The sequence below is a fragment of the Daldinia childiae genome (assembly GCF_008694065.1).
Source record: "Daldinia childiae strain JS-1345 chromosome Unknown Scaffold39, whole genome shotgun sequence".
Lineage (NCBI taxonomy): Eukaryota > Fungi > Ascomycota > Sordariomycetes > Xylariales > Hypoxylaceae > Daldinia > Daldinia childiae.
In genome coordinates, this window is record NW_022984680.1 from 6,215 (window position 1) to 26,907 (window position 20,693).

At 43.7% G+C, this 20,693-nt stretch overlaps 3 protein-coding genes across 3 annotated transcripts; 1 reads left to right on the forward strand and 2 right to left on the reverse strand.

Annotated features, from left to right (window-relative positions):
• Positions 1-237: 237 nt before the first annotated feature.
• On the reverse strand, positions 238-903 carry GL218_09551 (uncharacterized protein; the record flags this gene model as incomplete). The annotated part of the gene is made up of 2 exons (XM_033586383.1): positions 238-543; positions 778-903. The coding sequence occupies 2 exons, from the start codon at positions 901-903 to the stop codon at positions 238-240; spliced, it is 432 nt and encodes a 143-aa protein (XP_033435980.1).
• Positions 904-4,951: 4,048 nt separating this feature from the next.
• GL218_09552 (Short-chain dehydrogenase TIC 32, chloroplastic) lies at positions 4,952-5,938 on the forward strand (the record flags this gene model as incomplete). The annotated part of the gene is made up of 1 exon (XM_033586384.1): positions 4,952-5,938. The coding sequence occupies one exon, from the start codon at positions 4,952-4,954 to the stop codon at positions 5,936-5,938; it is 987 nt and encodes a 328-aa protein (XP_033435982.1).
• A 3,545-nt stretch (positions 5,939-9,483) lies between these two features.
• GL218_09553 (Ent-kaurene oxidase) lies at positions 9,484-10,358 on the reverse strand (the record flags this gene model as incomplete). Its single annotated transcript, XM_033586385.1, has 5 exons — positions 9,484-9,675; positions 9,753-9,869; positions 9,941-10,070; positions 10,137-10,233; positions 10,301-10,358. 5 exons carry the CDS (start codon positions 10,356-10,358, stop codon positions 9,484-9,486), a joined length of 594 nt encoding a protein of 197 aa, XP_033435981.1.
• Between the last annotated feature and the right edge of the window lie 10,335 nt (positions 10,359-20,693).

Below are 20,693 nucleotides of genomic sequence, written 5' to 3' on the forward strand. Positions count from 1 at the left end.
CCAGCAGCACCATCCTGCGCATCATGCCTGCCAACCGTAGTGGCCACTGTAAGTTGCTCCCAGTCAACGCCGCGTAGTTGCAAATCCGAGATTTCATGCCAGCTGAAACGTAATTCCCCCATTAGAATAGACCCAAATCTAAGAAGACTGCTGCCGATATCAAGTCTCTTGAAATGACCGAAGTGAAATAAACGCCTAGATATCACCGATGAAGAAATCCCATCCCTAAGAGCACATCTAAACCTCGCCATCGGCCAGTTCCTCGTCGATGTCCTCCTCTTCGATGTCCTCCTTCTTGAGTGCGACCTTGGAAGCCTTCCTGCCGCGGGGCTTCTTGGTGGGAGTGCCTCCGCCAGCCTCGCCGTCGGCCTTGCGCTTCCTTGGGGTACCCCTGCCTTTGGTAGAAGGAGTGGCTATGAAGGAAGAGCCGTCTCCTTCACCGCTGGTATGGGCCATGAGCTTCTTCTGGATGGGTTTCCAGATGTGGCGAGCCGAGTCAGCGCTGGCGTAGTTGCCGACCTTGGCGAGCTTCTTAGCATCCACCTACACGCATTATATGATTAGTATGCTAGCCATCAGTATGTATCGATAAGCAATATCACGTGGTGTAGTGTAAGTGTAGCTTGCTCCAGTCTTAATTAAGGACGAGCGTTATATTTAGTAAATGTGTACGAGGAGACGTATATTTCAAGGGATTGACGATGACATCACTGGGGGTGGAAGAAGATGGTGAAATGGTGTGCGATAGGTACTAATGAGGTGAAGGGTCTTCCTTACCTGGGGCACGCCCTCTTTGATCTCGCTGATGCATATGAATGCCATGGCTATGACCTCGATCTCGCGCTGGTTGAGCTGGAGCTTTTCGCCGGAGCCATTTCCGGCGGACTTAGTAGGAGTAGACATGATAATGAGATACGAAAAGAAAGTAGTGGTAGTATTGTTTCGTGAATCGTGATAGTGTCGAGAAGACTTGTTGCGCTGATGGGTTATATGTGTATGAAGATATTAGGTGTTGATAAAAATTAAAGAAGTGAGCAGATCTCCTCAGTAGAATAAGAAATGGGGAGAGTTTTGAAATAGGGAACCCTGAAGAGGGGGTGCAGCTGCTTATAGCAAGAAGGAGGCGTGAATTTCTGTGAATAGATACTTCTTCGGAAGCAGGAGCATAGATACGCGCTGTCACGTGGCAGGGTGTTTCTATCTTAATTGATCTTAATTGACAGTAAGGTGGAACCCACGCATTTAAGATGAGAAGGAACTAGGAAACACCCTACTATGTGTTTGGAAGTTGTACTAAATGTTGCTATTACCATTGCAGGTTATAATTGAGAATGCAATTGCTAAATACATGTAAGCAGCATCGTTTTCATCACTTTACTTTTTGGTTGCTTACCTGTTTGCTCCTTCTAATTTAAACTTTCAACAAACAATTGGGGGATTTGAAAAAAAAAAAATCTCCAAGTATTTATCGGAGATCCGAGCTCGGACACTTATAAAGCTTGGGTCATGTATAAAGTGAAGCATTTAGCATTCTTGCGTATATCTTCTTAGTATAATTATATGCTAAGTTGCTGACGATGCTAATCAATTCTTAACCTCTTCTCCGACTTGGTTGACATTGTGTAGAAATATATTTACTATTATCTTTCGGTGCCTATTACGGGCAACCAACTTTTTTATCATAGTCAAGAATGGGACCCCACTCATAACATATCGAAAACGAAATAAGTCGAAATAGGATGCTCTTTGAGCACCCTGTTCAGTAATTGAAATTGTATGGATGAATAATATTGGATCTTCTGAATTCGGAGCTTTCCCACAAAGATACCAGGTTCTTCATATTGCTTATGGCATCGTCCCAGCCTTCCCTGAACCTATTTTTTGCGGTCTGAGCCTTACATGCACAGGCATACCATCTTTTGGATGTGCCTAAGAAAGAAGGTCCAATGGATTAGTTTTATTTAATTAGATTGGCAATGAAAAGGCTTCCAAATAACACATATCTAGACCTTGTATTACCATATATAGGTACCTAAGGTAGGCAAGATAGTCTAGGGTCTCGTGGGTTTTATGAGAAGTTTGCGGATTTGATGCAGTATGATAATGGGAAGGAAATTATAAATGATAGAAGAGAAGAGTACCTACAGCACCATCCCCAACTGGATATAATCGTTGACCATTGACGGTGTGAAAAGGCGTTGCCCTATTTCCCCTAGGCGAGAACCCGTTAACGTGTGTGTCCACAATAGTAAGTCGTATATATGAAGGGGAGAAGGTTGTATAGACCATCCTTGTCCAGGCTTCATATTGATGCTCACCTTTTCTGGTCCCATTCCTCCCATGCTTCTTCAATATCAAAACTCCTAGCAATTAAAACAGCAACAAGTTTGAGTTGAGTTAATGCAAGTTCCATACCGATACAATGACGAGGACCTAAAACTGCGTTAGCCAAGGTTGATCCTGAGAAATAAAGAATCGCTATGCCTGTTAATACGAACCAACCGAAAAGGGTATCCATGTATCTCGTAGAGGTCGCATAGGATGGCCCTCTACTACGATCCAACGTTCCGGCAGAAATTCACCCGGGTTAACCCAATAGTTAGGGTCGCTATGCATCCCGTGGGCTGATAGCCAAACGCCTGTTCCTTCAGTTGGCCACCTAGTTTTTACGCCGGCTGTCGCTAAGTAAAAGCCTGCCGCACCTTCACGCATGGTGGAAGCAAGAGGGTATAGCCTTAATGTTTCTTTTATCACAGCGAGCGTGTAGCTTAAAGAGTTTAAAACGTGGGGAGATTTCCGCAGGATATTTGGGGCGTCATTAACCGTCATCCCCAGCACCGAATCGTGTTCATCGCGTAATTTAGTGAGACAATCGGGGTTGTCTTGGAGACATTTCATCATGAAACATATAGTTGATGCGATAGTATCGTGTCCAGCGAATATAAATGACTTGAGATTACTGATAAGCACTGCGATGAAGTCAGAATCCGGTTCGGACTTATTAACCGCCAAAGACTCGACAGCGGCATCCACTATGGTTAGCACTTGGTTACTCTGGACATCTACTTCAAGATTAAGCCTGCTTCGCATGTGTGGTTCTAAAGACTCGTTGATTATCCGGTTATTCCGGGCAACTTTGGCTCGGTGCCAAGGTAGCATGCCGAAAAGAAATCCGCGAATTGGCTGGTTCATCATGCCCATGAACCACATCTGCTCAAGAAAAGCATTCTTTAGTTGGCTTCCACACTCTCTAGACTGTTCCATAAGGTTCATATCTCTGTATTGCGTAAGCACCGGATCGAAATTGTGTGCTGATTGAACTTACAATGTTGCTTTCGCAATCACGTCAAGTGCCAGGTCCGTTGTTTTTTCTTCAAGCTGGAAAACCGAACCCCACTCCCCATTACTGCCACATTCATCCTTTAATCTGTTCACAAAAACTAGGACTTCATCAACGAGGTCAGGAAGTAAGGCGGTGATATTTCGCTGGCTGAAACAAGGATTCAACCTTGTGCGCCAGGTCTTCCAATTTTGACCCTCCGTGGATAGTATATCCAGGTTCTGTGTAAGGGGTATCAGGTACTTGGTCAAGAAGGAAATCTTGGGTAGGCTATGAATCTGGGTAAATTGGGTTCCTGCCGTAGCGTCATATACCAGTGTAAATATTCCCGAGAACGGCCATAGATCTAGATAAACCACGGGTGGGAGCTCTTCTTGGTCCGGGAAATACTTCTTAAAGTTCTCGCGAATCCAAGTATGAAAAACGTAGATGTTGACATCTGGAGGGTGTTGCCGACGGAAGTCATTTAAAATACCGAGATGTCCAAATAACAGGGAGTGTGGTGCGATAGGCTATCTGAAGTCAACAAGTAATCACCTTGACTCTCTAGAAATCGTAGATAGTCGAGCCGTAAAGAAGATACGACGTGGTAAGGATCGTAATTACGGGAAACTTACAAGCCCTTGGTCCTTGAATCTTCTTATTCTTAGTCGATGTGTAAATCCTTGGTAGAGAAAACCAGCCACCAAAGCGACTGTAAATACGATGCTACTAGAAAGCAGAAGCGCCATGATGTCTAATAGGAGTCTCTTGCGAATATGTTTAGGGGTGTATAACTATGTTAAGTGATAGTTAGGGTTAGTTTATATAAGATAGTGATATGAAAATACCACCGCGATTTTAGCCTCGTCTTAGGACGGAGTTCGTAGTTAATGTTTGCATATAGATATATTCTAGTTCCCAAGGAACTTCGTAGTCGAAGAGTCGTGAGGTGATTTTGTATATACTAAGAATTTATTGAAGCGCACGCCTTGTGGTCTCGGAATCATACCGTATCCCGTATCCGCTGCAGTGCTGCCGTAAGACCTCTGAATCCGTAGGTAGTAGATTATAATGTAAACCTACATGTTGTCATACCAATGTGCGGTATAGATTTGAATCTAATGATTACACAGGTAGCTACCTCCAAAGTACCTATGTTGGTTTCATTTGCGACCCCAAGGTGGCGTGGGATTAATGTCCAACACATGCAACCTAGGGGTACACAGTGGTACTGCTGATCAACGAAACCAGCCCATGAGAACCGGCGTGCGAATAACTGAACCCTGGTATCTAGTAATGCTATCTTTGCTCACTTATTTCCATAGTTCAAGCATTCAGGTACCTTAGGTACCCAATTTGGTGTCCCCAAATGTAACGTAAAAGGCACATAAGAGTATGCATATCTTATACCCTCTTCCCATATGAATATCGGCTCCAAGGACCTACTTAGCAGCCCAATCCTTGATTACCTCCACGCAGTCGGGTTAGGAGGACTCCCTAGTAATGTAGTTATCGATCCCAAATTTAGGCCCTAATTATCCACACACGTAACTATGGGTATAATCATGTATGTCTCATCCCAATTAATTAATGTACAGAGTACTGGGTATAGAACCTTTGCTAATATTTATGAGTAGGGACAATCCGCTCAAATCTTTGATAAGCCAGCTTACACCTCTACCTTACCCCGTTGGCGACTGTACCGGAAAAACAGTTATCATAACTGGTGCGAGTTCCGGTCTAGGACTTGAAGCAGCGCGGCATTTTGTCCGGCTTAATGCTAGAAAGGTTATCCTAGGATGCAGAAATATAAAAAGGGGCGAGAGAGCCAAGGCTGTTATCGTCTCTTCAGAGGGAGTTGAGAAAACACATGTGATCGATATATGGCAAATAGACCTAGAGTCATTCGACAGTGTCAAATGCTTCTGCCATCGTGCCGCCAGACTTGACCAGCTCGACATTCTTGTTGAGAATGCGGGGATTCAGACCGCATACTTTCATATGGCAGAGGGCCACGAGCGGCAGATCACTATCAACGTTATATCTACCTTCCTTATAGCGTTCCTATTACTTCCGACCCTTGAAAGAAGCTTTACGGTAACTCAAGAATTGCCACGCCTAGTCATCGTCGCCTCGAATGCTCATAAGGCTGTTTCGCTTAAACAAAGAACCGATGAACCGGTATTTGAAAGTTTTCGGAAACCTGGCATTATGGGCCTACGCTATGCCTACAGTAAACTCTTGGTGGTATTGATTGGCCGGGAGTTAGCAAAGCGTATCGATGCGAAAGATGGAGGACCCCGGGTAATTTTGAACCTGGTAGATACGGGGCTCTGCAACACCAATCTATTTCGTGACGCCCGGTTCCCCCTATCGCGGTTTTTGTCTACAATGTTGTGGTTGTTAGGGCGGTCCTCCGAGATGGGATCCCGGTGTCTCGTTGCTGCAGCTCTAGCTGGTCCGGAAACACACGGAAAATATATGGAGGACTGCCGGATTAGCAAAGAAAGTAGGTTTGTTTATAGTTCCAAGGGAGCACAGATTCAGACGAGGGTTTTTGATGAATTTCTTGAGATTCTGCATAGTATCGAGCCGGGGCTATCAGGAAGAGCGTAGTTTCTATATTAGCATAGCCGACAATATAATTATTTACAAGACTTCGGTATAGCATAAGAGGATTCAATGCATAATAGTACGTCTCACCGTTGTCTTGAGGCACGTATTATCTATACTCAACGTAGTCTTCGCCAGTTCAAGTATGGATATGGAATGTTTCTTATAGATAAAGCGGAGACGAATGTATCATAAAATAACCTATAGCTTCCTCTCAAATAACAATCAATAGAGACTTCTAATATTCTAGTCTACCTATCTCTCCAAGCCTCTTTCACGAAATCTGCGCAACGCTCGGCAATCATATACACGGGTGCCATCGTATGTGCAGCTGGGATGACAGGAAACACACTTGCATCGGCCACCCGAAGGTTGGAAAATCCATGAACTCTCAACTCCCCATCCACTACTGAATTAATTCCATTGCTTCCCATGCGGCAAGAACATGCTAAATGTAGGACTGATTGGATATTCCTGCGTGCAAAATTATCCAATTCTTCATCGGTTAAATCCGCTTTAACAGGCTCTTGTTCTGTTCCAGGAGCAAGGTATAACTTTGCTGGTTGAGGAAAGCCTAACTCTTTTGATAGGTACCTTGTTAGATTCAAAGAGAACCTCAGAGCATTCCGCACAACCTGAAGATCCTCAGCTTGGTCAAGGAAGTTCAGGTGTATTGTCGGATTTGCTTCTGGGTCCATAGATGATATTTCGATGCAGCCTTCGGACCGCGGCTGTAGGAGGCATGTGTAGATTGATGCTAATGATATGACCTCCTCGGTGTCTATCAGCGTACTGGCAGGGACTATCATCACTTCAACGTCGGGTATATTTCCTGGGTTCGTCGGGTCAGAGTCAATGTTTTTCCTCGGCAAGTGAGTCAGAGGATCTAGATGAGAGGTATTCAAAAATATGGAAGATTGCGTTGGGCCATTCTTCAACAGACCAGTCCCATTGTATTGGAAGCGGAGAAGCTGCCAGAAAGCCTGCAGATAGCTTTTCTGAATGATATGGAACGTCTGATCGAAGGGTAGTTCTAGACATATTGGGATACCTTGGTGGTCACTGAGGTGCTTGCCTACAGGCAAATCGCAGTGTAAAGGGATGCCGTGTGCTTCCAATAAAGTCGCCGGTCCTATGCCACTAAGCTGTAAGAGTTTGGGAGACCCTACGGTACCGCAGCACAGAATAACTTCACGTCGGGCTCGAATTTGTACCATCTTTCCAGTTTTAACTCCCTTCACTCGGACACCTGTAGCAATGCCGTTTTCTGCGTTAAGGTCGATGCTTGTGACCACACCACCAGTACAGACAGTGAGGTGATCCTGACGCTCGGCTACCAGCACTTTGGGGAGGTAGGACTTAAATGCCGAATGCCTGTAGCCTTGGGAATCAATCGTTAAATCGAAATGGAAGAACCCCATTGGGAGTGCCTCCGGTCTATTGATATGATGTTCTATAGGAAAACCGAGTGCTGAAGCAGCTTTTTCCACCAAGTTGGAGAACTGAAATTGAGGTCCATACTGCAAAGTTTGAACAGGTCCCAAAATATCATTTTTATCATTTTTCGAAGAGCTCTCATTGTGTCTGTTTTCAATTTTGAGGAAATAAGGTTCTACGGCAGCCCAACTCCAGTGCGTATATCCTGTCTGTAGTGCCCATTGATTATATTGCCGGCCACCCTCTCGTGTATATCATACCATTCGCTCTGGAGTTTCCTCCAAGAGACTCCGAGCGGTACATTGGAATTTTGCGATTATTGCATCCCCTGTTCGGCATAGAATCCTGATATACCATTCCGGGAATCGAAGTCAATGCACACGATATCAATGGTACCCGAGTTTGCCAAGTATCTTGAATTGGGCCTTTTTCAATGATTAGAACTGTTACATCCACGCCTTCGCTAAGGCGAGATGCAAGAGCACACCCAGCCGTGCCAGCTCCGACAATGATGTAATCATACACATGATCGACAATCTCCTCGACGGTCCGTTCAGGGTAGGGAGTAGAGAATGGCCACATGTTTAGTACAGATGTCGGAGTTAAAATCAGCTTAGCTGCATTTGTGGTACGCCAATCCGTTTATGATGGTATGGCAGACCTAAGCTAGAGTCTACTAAAGAGGGTATTAAACAGCGTGCGAGAAGAAGGGGGCGGGGGGGGCTGATGAATAGCCAATAGTTAATATCAGTAATAAATAACAATTATCACGAGTTATCATAAGGGCATTGGGATGCTAACTAAAGCAGGCGTCATCCCATGGATCGGCATTTAGACTACGTACGTATCATCATAACTCACCGTATCTAAGAAATTATTTATTATAAGGCCTGGGTGATAGGACTTGCATCTGCGGTTAGCAAGATTAACACTGTCGTACAATGCGGTACAGTGAGACGACAGGGTGGTAACGTACAGGTAACTTGTGTTGTCCATAAGAGAGGTACCTAGGTAGTATCCTATGTATATGTTTGTATGATATTTCCTCCGCGGCGCATTGCATACATGAAAGTGATCTTATATACTACCTACCTAAGTAGGTAGGTAGTACAGTTAATTAAAATAGGTAGGAATTTTGTAGATGTTGGTGAAAGGTTGCAACAGCCGCAATAATTGCACATATATCCTGGAGAAGACCCCGTCTATCCATTCAGCCTCACACAGACTCAGTTGACACTTGGAGCCACGTAAGAATAGTGACATGCATATATTTGGCCCCCAAAAGCCTTGCATGGTAGCGGTGAGGTCTTAGATATAAACCTACCTTGTGTAAAGGTAAGAAGTGAGAAGCGTCCGATTGGGCAACTTATATTAACAAATTATAACTCCAATTACCAGCTCAGCAAATCAGATTTATATAAGCCATGCGCTTTGTTAGGGGATCTAACCAATTATGTAGGTATAGAGCCTATCTACCTCGATTGTAACAGTTTCCAGCCCCTTTTTACTATAATGTTCTTCATGCTTTGTAACATGGATCTGGTACTTGTTTATATGGGGTAAAAATAACCATGGTTTTCGGTTTCGGCAACGTGCTCGATCGCCATGTCAACCACCGTGCATCCTTTGGCTTAGCAAGTTTACAATCGTAGTTCATGATAACCTGCCCTAAAATTACCTTCATCACAGCAGCGGCGTAATACCGCCCGGGGCTTTGTCAGTTAACACCTGGGTTGAAAACGCAAAACACAAGGGGAAGAAGTGGGAATGTTAGATGAAGAGGTACCTACCACGCCATACGACCAGTTCCCCATACATCCCATCCTTGATCTACTTCGGTCAATTGGGATGGAACTGGTTGTAAGAACTTAAAGTTTGAAGTAACCATATTCTCGATAAGTTTTGGATCAACGAATCGAAACCCATTAAATTGCAATGGTTCGGGGTAGTATTGTGAACTCTGTATTATCGCGCGGACTGGAGTACATACCCAATCCCCAGGTTGAAGTTGAGTTCCATCTGAGAAAGCGAATGGCCGAAGGGCAGAGCGACGAGTACTCACTATAAAACCATTCAGACATGGACGAGAGCAGATAAAACATTAATGATCGTCAGAGGTAGATATTCAAGGGCTTACTTGACTCAACAGGGGTTAAGCGTGCAGACTCTTTGATAAAGCTATCCAAAAGAGGCAAACCTCTACCGGTACGCTCAAACTCCGTATAATGATTTTGGAGTTCTTGGCGTAGGGGTAGAACATACTCAGGGTGGATACAAATATCGTGGATCGCAAATGTGATGGTCTGCAGGTAAGTATAGGTAAATATACAAATCTAGATTGCACTCGGAGATGCAGGGGTCCTTTCTAAATACAACTCACAGTTGATAAGGCATGAACCGACCCGAACCAAATAGCCATTAGTTCATGAACCACACGCTTAGCTGACCATGGGTCCCGTTTTGGGGAAGTCTCCATGATCCATTGTATACAATCATGCTATCGAAACGTAATTAGATGCGCCCTCAGGTAATAACGAAACTGGTTAGAAATATAGGAGATGCTCTCACATGATCTGGGACTTTCTGACCTGAGAATTTCAGATCCCGTTCGAGACACCGTTGCTCAGCAATTGGGAGCAATGTGTTGAAAATGATTTCGTGCGACTTCAAGCGTGAGGAAATAATCCCCCCTATAATTCTAAAAAACATAATGAGCGTGAGATATATACGCATATTATATCAAGCGATGTGCAAAGAGACTTACGGGGCTAAAAGCCGGGGCACTAGTCGAACTATTTCGGCGCATATCAAAGTCTCCTCGATATAAGCCAAGGCAGACTCCATAAAACTCTCGTTTTTGGCTGTAGATGCTCAGTTCAGAGATCACTCATGTTTGACAATAAAACGAGGGAATATTTTTAAACTCACCTAGATCTTTTCCAAAGAATGACACGGCATTGGACAGGACGACAAGTTTCACTACCATAGGATATGCCGGAGAGAGTGGGATTCCTAATAATAATTTAGTTCTCTAGGGAAATTTATATTCAAGAAGATATGTATAGTATGTTGACCTACCATTATCTTTGATACAGGTTGAATGCATCTCTTGAAAGCGGGTTCTTATGATTATACTCAAATCTGGAAGTATCATAGGTAGGTTTCTGGTTAACAACGTGCGAAGGGCGCGTACGAAGCCAACCCCTTCAGTTCCGCGGCGGTCAAACCAATTAAAACCATGCATAGTATAAACAGGTTGCAACATCTATCATGTAAAACGGGTTAGCATATAGCGCACCTTGGGCGCCTAGGCGACGTCGAGGGAGTTATTAGACTCACCTGCTTCGATGCGGCCTGTAGAGATAAGACGGTATCGGGCGCGGTATCAAGCTCCTTTATATGCTTGGCCGACGACACAAACACGTACCGATTATCAGGGGCATACACTTCATAAGGTTTACCGTGAGACTTAGAACCCATTATTAGCAGTAGATATATATTTATGGCTTGAGAACGCTAAATTCTACGTTCTCTACGTACTCTGTCGAAGCCTTCCTGGATAATCTGAGGACCATGGAAAAGGTATTTCCATGCGGATACTCTTTTTAACAGCAAGGTTGATATCTTCTTAAAGACGTATACCGGGTTAATCTAGTCCCACATATTAGTTCACATTAATGCAATTTATTCCAGCCACTTTGATAGGCATCGATGCTCACCAATTTTTCAATTTTTGCCATCCTGTAAATGAGGATTGCCCAGATGACAGCAACTACCAAGCTAATATACATGGCTAATGATACCACAGGTCTCGGCGATAATTTCCTAAAAGCCAACGCTATGCAGATAGGTTTATACTAGGTTATAAGGAAGATGGGATTGCGTGCTTATCAGACATGTAGCCTTACTTATATCATATATGTACACGGTGATAATAAGTAAGACAGCTATTCATCAATGTATTACTATATAGGACTACGCCTCTTCTCTTTCTTAAAATAGGCGGTGGTAATTAGAATCCTCACACGCGGTAGTAGTATTCTAATTAGAGAAATCCTTATGGAATCTGGGTGGTCAACAATGCGGCGTGTGATGTTGACAGTTCAATTCTTATGGCCAATTCTAAAAGATGTCAAGGTCATTGAAGTATCCTATAAATTTGGGGTAGTACTTAAGTGTCGGAAGTGACTCCAATGCTGTAACCTAAGCTGTATTGATGGTGCGGTATAATCCTTAGGTTACAGTCTAATAAATACGACAGCCGCCACTTTCTATCACCAACATCTGATATGCTCTAACGGTTAAGGACACACTACCCACACCGACATCTGATATGCATGTCAAGTTGTACAGATGTTGGTTGAATCTTATGTGAAGTGTTGTGTGAGGTATCACCCGTATCACGATAATTGAAGAACAAACATATAGCTAGCTACCTTGCCGCGGGCTATGTTTACAGCCTTTAGTTCTCTACATTTTCCTATATAGTGTTCTTGCAAAGGGGTACCTAACCTAGTATTTTCTAGTTCATAAGAAATTCTTTTTTTTTTTTTTACTCATCACGTCAGAATGCCGTCTCTCGATGAATCGGGCGCAAACGCACTATCAAAGGAAGAATACCTCGCCGTCGGCATAGTTCCAATTATTATCTCCAGCTTAATTATTGGGATCCGGTTAGTTGCAAGTATCAAGCAGGTTCACAAATTATACGTCGATGATTGTATACTAACACCGACACTGACACCGGGCCCTATAAGTCCTATCCAACTAACAGTTATCCAGATACCAGTATCATTGGAATGGCCCTACTGATAGCGACTTTCGCTGTAGCTTATCAACAGCAGGCAGGTAGGCAAACCACCCCTTCCCCCCCGTGAAGAGTGCTCGTATTTTTCATGCCATCCGCTGATCTCATTACAGTGTACGAAGACTACCTCCTCAACCCAACGGAAGAAAATACTACAAGCTTTCTACTCACTTCACACCAGGTATTCCCACCAGAGTAGAGATTTGTATTATTACTAAGGCTCACATATTATTGACAGATGGGAGAAGCAACTCTGATCATCTCGAATCTTGCCACTTGGTTCACTAAGACACCAGTTCTTCTCTTACTCATGCGTATTTTTGCCGTCAAGACATGGCTGACCCGCACCTCCTGTTTTACACTTCTTGCGTCACTCCTTATCATACTGTCTGCAACGGCTTACGGAGGCGCCATCTGCAACCCAAAGGGAACTTGGTCCCAAGCCTTCAGTGCAAGATGCACAGTAGCGGGTTCAATCTCAAGCCTCATAGCTGGCTTTACAGGTCTTGCAGTCGATTTAGTAATGTTTATCCTTCCGCTTCCTATAATTGTCAAATTACATCTTCCACTACGGAAGAAGATCGGCCTAGTACTTGTCTTCATGGCAGGCCTTGCGTCAGTTTACCCAAGTCCAAAATCCCAATATGAAGCCAAAAAAGAAATTTTTTATTTCTAACATAATACTCAGCGGTATTGTTGCTAGTATAGTTGGAAATTACTCTAGAGTTTTAACTCTGTCCGGAAGTCAAAAGGATCGCCAGATATCACAAATATTAGTGTACGTAGGTATCGTTACAGAGTGCCACCAAATGACCAATCAGCTAACTTTACCGCAGGATCTATGAGTGTGCCATTGTGCTCGCGGTTGGGTGCGTGCCTGCCATCCATTTCCTATGGCGCACAGTGATCGTTGGGTCTTTTGTGTATACAAGGGTTCAGTCAATTATCTCGATGGTATCTCAGATGCAGCTGAGCAGATCCAAACAGTCAGAGATCTCCCGAAGTCATGAAAGTAGTGGGAAGTTTTCCGACGGATATATAAGAATGGAAACCACTCGCCGCAGCGACATCGCAAGAGATTCCACAAATTGAAGACCAGGTACCTATCCGCAGCTTTATATTTAAGCGAAGTGCCATAGCTAGTGCAATAGGGGAGACCTGCATTTGTATACAGCTAGAGTTTTCTAGTCTATATATAAATATAAGTATTGGATAATCCTTGGGGGCAGAGAGACAACGAATCGTGAGATAGGATTGTACGCATGATATCCAGACATGTTATATTACGAAGTATATAATACCAAAGATTTCACGATCAACCAATTCTACTTTAACGAGACTTGCGAGCCAAAGGCTTCCTTAAAAAATAAATTAGCACCTAAGTATTATTATTCTATGATTTTGAATTACCATAGTATTTGAAATAGATATTAATTAAAAGCGTGTATGTGGTGATACTAAGACTTGGATTTGACTTCTGCAAATAATGAGCCGAGAGATTGCTAGAAAATGAATCCAATGAATCTCATTTGGCGCCTAAATTTGCTGTATGGGAGTCCGACTTACCTTCTTGTGTTCGGGCTTGCTCTCCGCCTTTGCTCTGCCGCATAAGTGACAAACCTGGGGGCGTAATCCGCGCATATTAGACCGAGCCTAGGTGTGTTATACATAATAATAAGCGTACCTGATGTACACTAGGTATATCTTGGCTTGTAGAGCTGGAGCCTTGGTATCTTCGGCTCGATCAGGGGGCTAGGTACCCAGGTAAGTTAGGTGGTATCTATGTAATGTAGGTACCTAGGGTGAGTAGGTAGGCGGTTTTCCTAAATCCCGCTCATATGACTTGGTGAAACTTATGTTTACAGAGGCGGGGTGGTTGTTGGAAATGAGCACAAGCCGACAGTAATATTGTATATGGCGTTACATCAATAATACTACCCGGTCACCTTCACGTAAGACGCGAACTACCGTCCCATCGCCTATAGCCTAGCCGGGCAGACGGACACAAGAGGCATTAATCGGAATCGAAAATGTTCGAATCCATTGTATTTAAAGAATTCCGAGTCTTGGTAGTGTTCCAGGCGACATTGATCACTATTTAGGTCCTTAGGATTCATCGTTGAGATTCCATAGCTTATAGTCGTAGAATAGGCACTGATATCGATGTTAAGCATTATAGGGGAAATGGAAACACTTCTATTTTCGCCACGAGCCCTAGCAATACTCCTTTTTGCGCTACTTTTTCTATTTCTTCGCCACCGCTGGGGTTGTGCTAATGGTTCCGAAGATTGGAAGTTACAAAATTTTACTATTGGTCTTCGGAATCGATGGTTTCCTTGGGCACTGGCTACAATACGCTCGCTTTCTGAGTCTAGACAGTGGGCATCTGAAGGGTATACAAAGGTAGCGCCCCTAAATCATTCAATCACTATCACCAAGCACTAACTCTTGACCAAGTATTCGAAATCCAAACACCTTTTGTCGTTCCTACTCTTGACCGTGGCCCTGTGGTAGTAATACCCCCAAACCAGTTCAAGCAGGTATACGGATACCCAACAAACATTGTCGACGTTCATATGACATCACACGACACCATCCAGACCAAGTACACACCATTGGAGACCCAAAGGTTATGATTGACAGCATTCATATTAACGTTATTCGTCACCAATTGACCCGAAATTTGGGGCCTATCACTCCGAGGATCGCAGCCGAATTGAAAAGGGGCTTCGAGAGGTGCTGGGGTCAAAAAACAGAATGGCAGAAGTTCCGGATCTGGGACAGTTGTCTAACGATCATCGCAGGGGCAGCAAATGGTGCATTTTTCGGTCCCCCTCTTTGTATGTTGCGCCTGATTCCTATAGTATGTCAAGGTAATCGGAAAACTAATACAAAAACAATAATATAGGCCGGAATGTGGAGTTCTTAGGACACCTACAAGATCATGCCTCAGCTGTACTAATGGGTGGTATGTTGATTAACCATACACCCAAGCTGTTTAGGCCTATTATTGGCACTTTGATTGGGATTCTATGCCAGTTTAGGTTTCAGAAGGCTTTAGGGTTATGTATACATATCGTTAAGGGACGGTTGGATAATACGGCAAGATTAATGGATGGTTCTATCCGTAACTGGACACCTCCGGTAATAACCCTAACTGCCTATATAACATCATATAAGTTCTTCTTACTTTTGACTTCTTCCTTCTTCCTTAATCGAATCTTGATCTCTAAGATATTCCTAAATACTAAGGCTGACGAAATGAGATATGTAGCAAGATGGCCTACAATGGATTATTGAAGAATGCTTCAATTCAGGGGATCCATCCGAACTCGATCCCGTCCGTATTGCTCGACGTCTAATATATATCAACGATGTTTCGCTTCATACGACAAGCTATACGATGCAAAATATGATACTAGACCTCTATGGTCCAGATACTTCCGCAGACACCATCCGAGAGTTGCGTGAAGAAGCAGCACGAGTACTCGAGGAGTCAGGTGGTTCCTGGACACGAGAAGCAGTACAAAATCTCAAGCTAATTGACTCCGCAATCCGGGAAGCAATGAGGATTACACCGTTTGCTTGTATTGGCTTGCCTCGGACGGTCCGTTTTCTTACCGACCATGATATTGCCTAACATATAAAAAGACTAGGTACTAATAGTATGAATAGGTTATTCACCCCGATGGAATTACTATCGAAGCTGCAGATGACAAAGTACACATCCCTTGCGGAATGGTCTTTGCAGCTCCTCTCGAAGGCGTACATCACGACGAAGACATCTATCCAGATTCGCGCCGCTACAAGCCATTTCGGTTTGTAGGCCGGGAGGCATCACACCATACTTCAGGACCAAAAAAAGAAGCCGTCGGTGCAGCAGATAATAGAACAGATAGGAGCGGGTCGCAGAATGACAGGTCGTCTGTGACGCTTGATGAGGACTTTCTCAGCTTCGGGATAGGCAAGCATGCATGCCCCGGACGGTTTTTTGCCGTAAACGAAATGAAGCTGTTCGTGGCACATATGCTACTTAATTATGATGTTGAGTGTTTGAGTAGGCGGCCTAAAGCAAGAACTTTTGGTTGGATCAGACTCCCATATAATGACGGTCAAGTGCGTGTACGCAAGAGAAGTGCAGGCTTCAAAGAGGAGAGCGAGGTTATGAGTAATGGTAGGACTTAATGTATAGACCATCTCAGAACACCTTAGTTTCTCCAGTATGTTTCTACATAGATTCTTAATGTCCGATGCTATTTACTATCAAATCATCTGTAGTGCTTTCGGTTGTTACATTTTGGTCATCTAAATGGAGTAAGACTTGCAAACCGTGTGTGTTCTCTCTGAGATACATACTTTCTTCGAATAATACATACCGAAATATAATATTCTATTTACGAAATGATCTATCCCCAACTATGCTGCCAAGCTTGATACTGATATACAAGCCTGAGATTGTAGCCTTCCAACACGTACTACTCATCAGACAATGGGATGCTGGCTATGCATAATAGAGTGTTGCCAAGATTAAATAAATAAAAAATTTACACCGCATATACGAGGAAACATTGTTACACATGTCCGACCATGCTGCCTTGTCGACTATAAGACAATGACACAACGAACGGTAGTCTAGAGGCAGGCTGGCTGCCAGGCTTATCTATCACTCCGTAGGGGGACCAATTAGATTTATGACAGGTAGGTACCTAACCTACATGCGTTTGTTTAAAACGTAAGGCTGAGACATTGTTACATTCGGTAATACCAGCTACGGAGGTGCAGAGGGAACACATTAAAAAAACGCTAAAATTATTGGACTGACCCCAAGGGTAAAGGGGGTAAATCAAAATAAGACCGATTAGAACTATATTATTTATTACATATAAGCTTTTAAATAAATAGGGTAAGTTTATAGCCATGATATGCATTAAATAATAGGTTTTTAATTGCATAAAATTTAATAATAAAAAAACTTTTTTATAAACATTTATTATAAATATTATAAATATTTAAATATTATAATATTATAAATATTATAAATATTATAAATATTAATATTATCCCTCAATAAATACTAATACCCTCCCTCCCTCCCTCTCCTCCCCTCCTCCCTCCCTCCCCTCTCCCAATCCACCTCCCTCCCCTCCCTCCCCTCCCTCCCTCCTCCCCTCCCTCCCTCCCTCCCCTCCCTCCCCTCCCTCCCCTCCTCCCCTCCTCCCTCCTCCCCTCCCTCCCCTCCCTCCCCTCCCTCCCCTCCCTCCCCTCCCTCCCCTCCCTCCCTCCCTCCCCTCCCTCCCTCCCTCCTTTCTTCCTTTTTTCTCCTCCTTTTTTCCTTTCTTTCCTCTCCCTCCTCCCTTTTCTTTTCCCTTCCCCCCTTCCTCTCCCCCCTTCCTCCCCGTCTCCCTTCCCCCCGTTTCTCCTCTTCTCTTCTTTTCCTTTCTTCCCCTCCTTTCTTCCCTTTCCCTTTCCTTTCCCCTCCCTTTCTTCTTTCTCTTCCCTCCCTCCCCCCCTTTTCTCCCCCCTTCCTCCCCCCCTCCCCCTCCTTCCTCCCTCTTCCGTCCGTCCTTCCTCCCCGTCTCCCTTCCCCCGTTTCTCTTCTTCTCTTCTTTTCCTTTCTTCCCCTGCTTTCTTCCTTTTCTCCCTCCTCCCTTTTCTTTTTCCCCCTCCCTCCCCTCCCTCTCCTCTCCTCTCCCCCCCTTTCTCTTNATGTGGTGCAATATTTGTCGTTGGCCTCGAGTTTTGGTGGTTTGTATGCAGGTGTTGAACTCTCGGTGGGCTTTGCGGCTTTTGTAGAGGATGCGATAGTACTTGTTGGGGTTCCGGGAGACACGTCGACGTCTGTCTGATGCTGGGTAGGTATTGTCGGGGAATAGGGGTTAAAGATGAACAGCGTGATGAGTAAGGATACGACAATGGCGAAGACGTAGTATTTAGGGCTGAATTTGCGACAAGGCGCCCAGATAGGTAACGTGAACGACTGGATACGGCGCCATAAAGGATTCTGTTCTATCCGACGTCTACGGCGTGATGACTGATTTTGGTGACTGTTTTCGGGTTCGTCGTAGTCAAATTCTTCGCTCGATGGTGACTGACTCTCCTTAGAAAGTAGCTGAGCTTGGGACTCGACATCCTCTTCTCGTTGCTTCATTTTGATCTTGCGACTCGTGCAAAACGCGCTCAAGAATATCGAGATATTCGTATTGCCAAGATAAAATGTTGATAGGATTATGCACCTCGATCCTATAAGTCTACAGGTTTATGTAGATGTGATAGGATACTTAACGCCGATACATATAGGCGCTTCTATCAAAGTCAAGTCCACAACGACGACTGCGGCGACAATGATGTTGACGAAGGGGTCATATTATGGAAAAGGAAATTAAAAAAACGATAGACTAGGGTATGAAGGAAAGGGGAGGGGAGAGAGAAAAGAAAAGATGGCGACAATTCAGGCAGTTAATAATTATTTTCCGTTATTAGAATGCGTAGGACTTCGTTGGCGCAATCTACACGGTACCTAAGCTGCTATGGTAAAAGATATTCCTTCGTATGCATGGGCTGGTTATGGACTTTGCATGGGCAAAATACAAAATGGGCGAAAGGTTGAGGTGGCTTAGGCAGTTTACGGGATACTACTTTACGAAGTGTTGCTAAGTGTTGCTTAGCTGCTTCTAAAGTAAATTTATTTAAGTTAGGGGATCCTTAAGCAGCTCACAGTTCTTTCCTTTCCCACGAGTAACTCTAACCACACAGTAAAATTCTCCTAAAAAAACAGCAAAATCATTTTCACGTGAGATACGCCACTACGAGCCCACACGCCCCACGCACGGCCTTTGAAAAGAATGGCCCGTTACCTAACCCCATGTATTTCCACGGGCAGGGGTAACCAGAAAGAGGGGAAACAAAAAAAGGGGGGGAAGAGAGGGAGGGGAAAGGGAAGAGGAGAGAAAAGAAAAAGAAAAGAGAGAAAAGAGGGGGAAAAGAAAAGGAAAAGAGGGAAAAAGGGGGGAGGGGGAGGGAGGGGGAGGGAGGGGGGGGACAGGGGGGGAGAAGGGAGGAAAGGGGGAAAAAAGAAAGAAAAGAAAGAAAAGAAAGAAAGAAAGAAAAGAAAGAAAAGAAAAAAGAGGAGAGAAGAAAGGAAGAAAGGGGAGGGGGAGGGAGGGGAGAGGGAGGGAGGGGGAGGAGGAGGAGGAGGGAGGGAGGGGGAGGGAGGGGGAGAGGGGGAGGGAGGGGGAGGAGGGGAGGGAGGGGAGGGAGGGGGAGGGAGGGTGGAGGAGAGAAGGAAAGAGAAAGAGAAAGAGAGGAAAAGGGAAAAGTTGAAAAAGTATATTTGTAGTATTATTATTATTTATGTTTTATTTTATTTTATTTATATTTTTTTTAAATTTTAAAAAAAATTAAAAATTATGAAAAAAAAAATATTGGTTACAATGCAAGTGGAGCATAAGCATGGGGTTAAGTAAACCAGCCATTTTTTAAATGGCCGTGCATGGTGGTTTGTGGTGGCTTGTGGTGGCTTATAGTGGCTTTTCTCACGTGATTGATTTTGCTGTTTTTTTAGGAGAATTTTACTGTGTGGTTAGAGTTACTCCTTTCCCACATCATTAGTGTAAAGTACCCACCTCATCATTATTACATGGATACCATACCAGGTTTTGGTGGATCGAATAAACAGTTCAATAACCGTTTACTTTTTTGACCCATATTTATACTGTTTATTTCATTTCAATATTTAAGATCAAAAATGTTAGCCATTCTTAGCGTTTACCACTATTTTAATATCAAATAATATCTAAACGTTTAAATTTTTTTCAACGTTTGACTTTTTAAATATTTAGCCTTTCAAATATTCAATATGCCTTCAAATATTTAAGCATTTATACCTACTCCCGTCGTTCCCGTCGTTCCCGTCGGTCTAAAGGCCTTTATCAAGGCCATACAAAACAAGGTCTAATTTAAATCAAGGTTGTACAGACAAGTCTGAGGCAATATACAGGTATACAGGTCTATATAAAGGGCCCTCCCTCCCTTCCCATTCATTTTTTCTTTTAAGTCTTCAACTTCTTGACCAACCAACTAGCTAGTCAACCAGTCAGTCAGTCAGTCAGTCAGTCAGTCAGTCCCCTGACCTTCTAATACCTTAGCTAATTAGATATATAACCAGTCTCCTAGCCAGTCTCCTAGCCAGTCTCCTAGCCAATCTCTTATATAGTCCTTTAGATAGATAGTCCCTTAAATAGTCTTATATAATCAATTTCAACTGATAATTGTATTCGTAATCTATTGACTGACTGACTGACTGACTGCCTGCCTCCCGTATCTATATGATATACGTACCTACCTAATTTATACCTTCCCGTCGCTCCCGTCGCTCCCGTGGCCTTCCCGTGGCCTTCCCGTGGATTTTGTAGCTCTTTCTATAAACGCTATAACGTTTGAAAGTAAGTGAAACGTTTGGGAATATAAATAGCTATATACATAAATATTCCAATCACTTTCAAACGTTGAAAATAA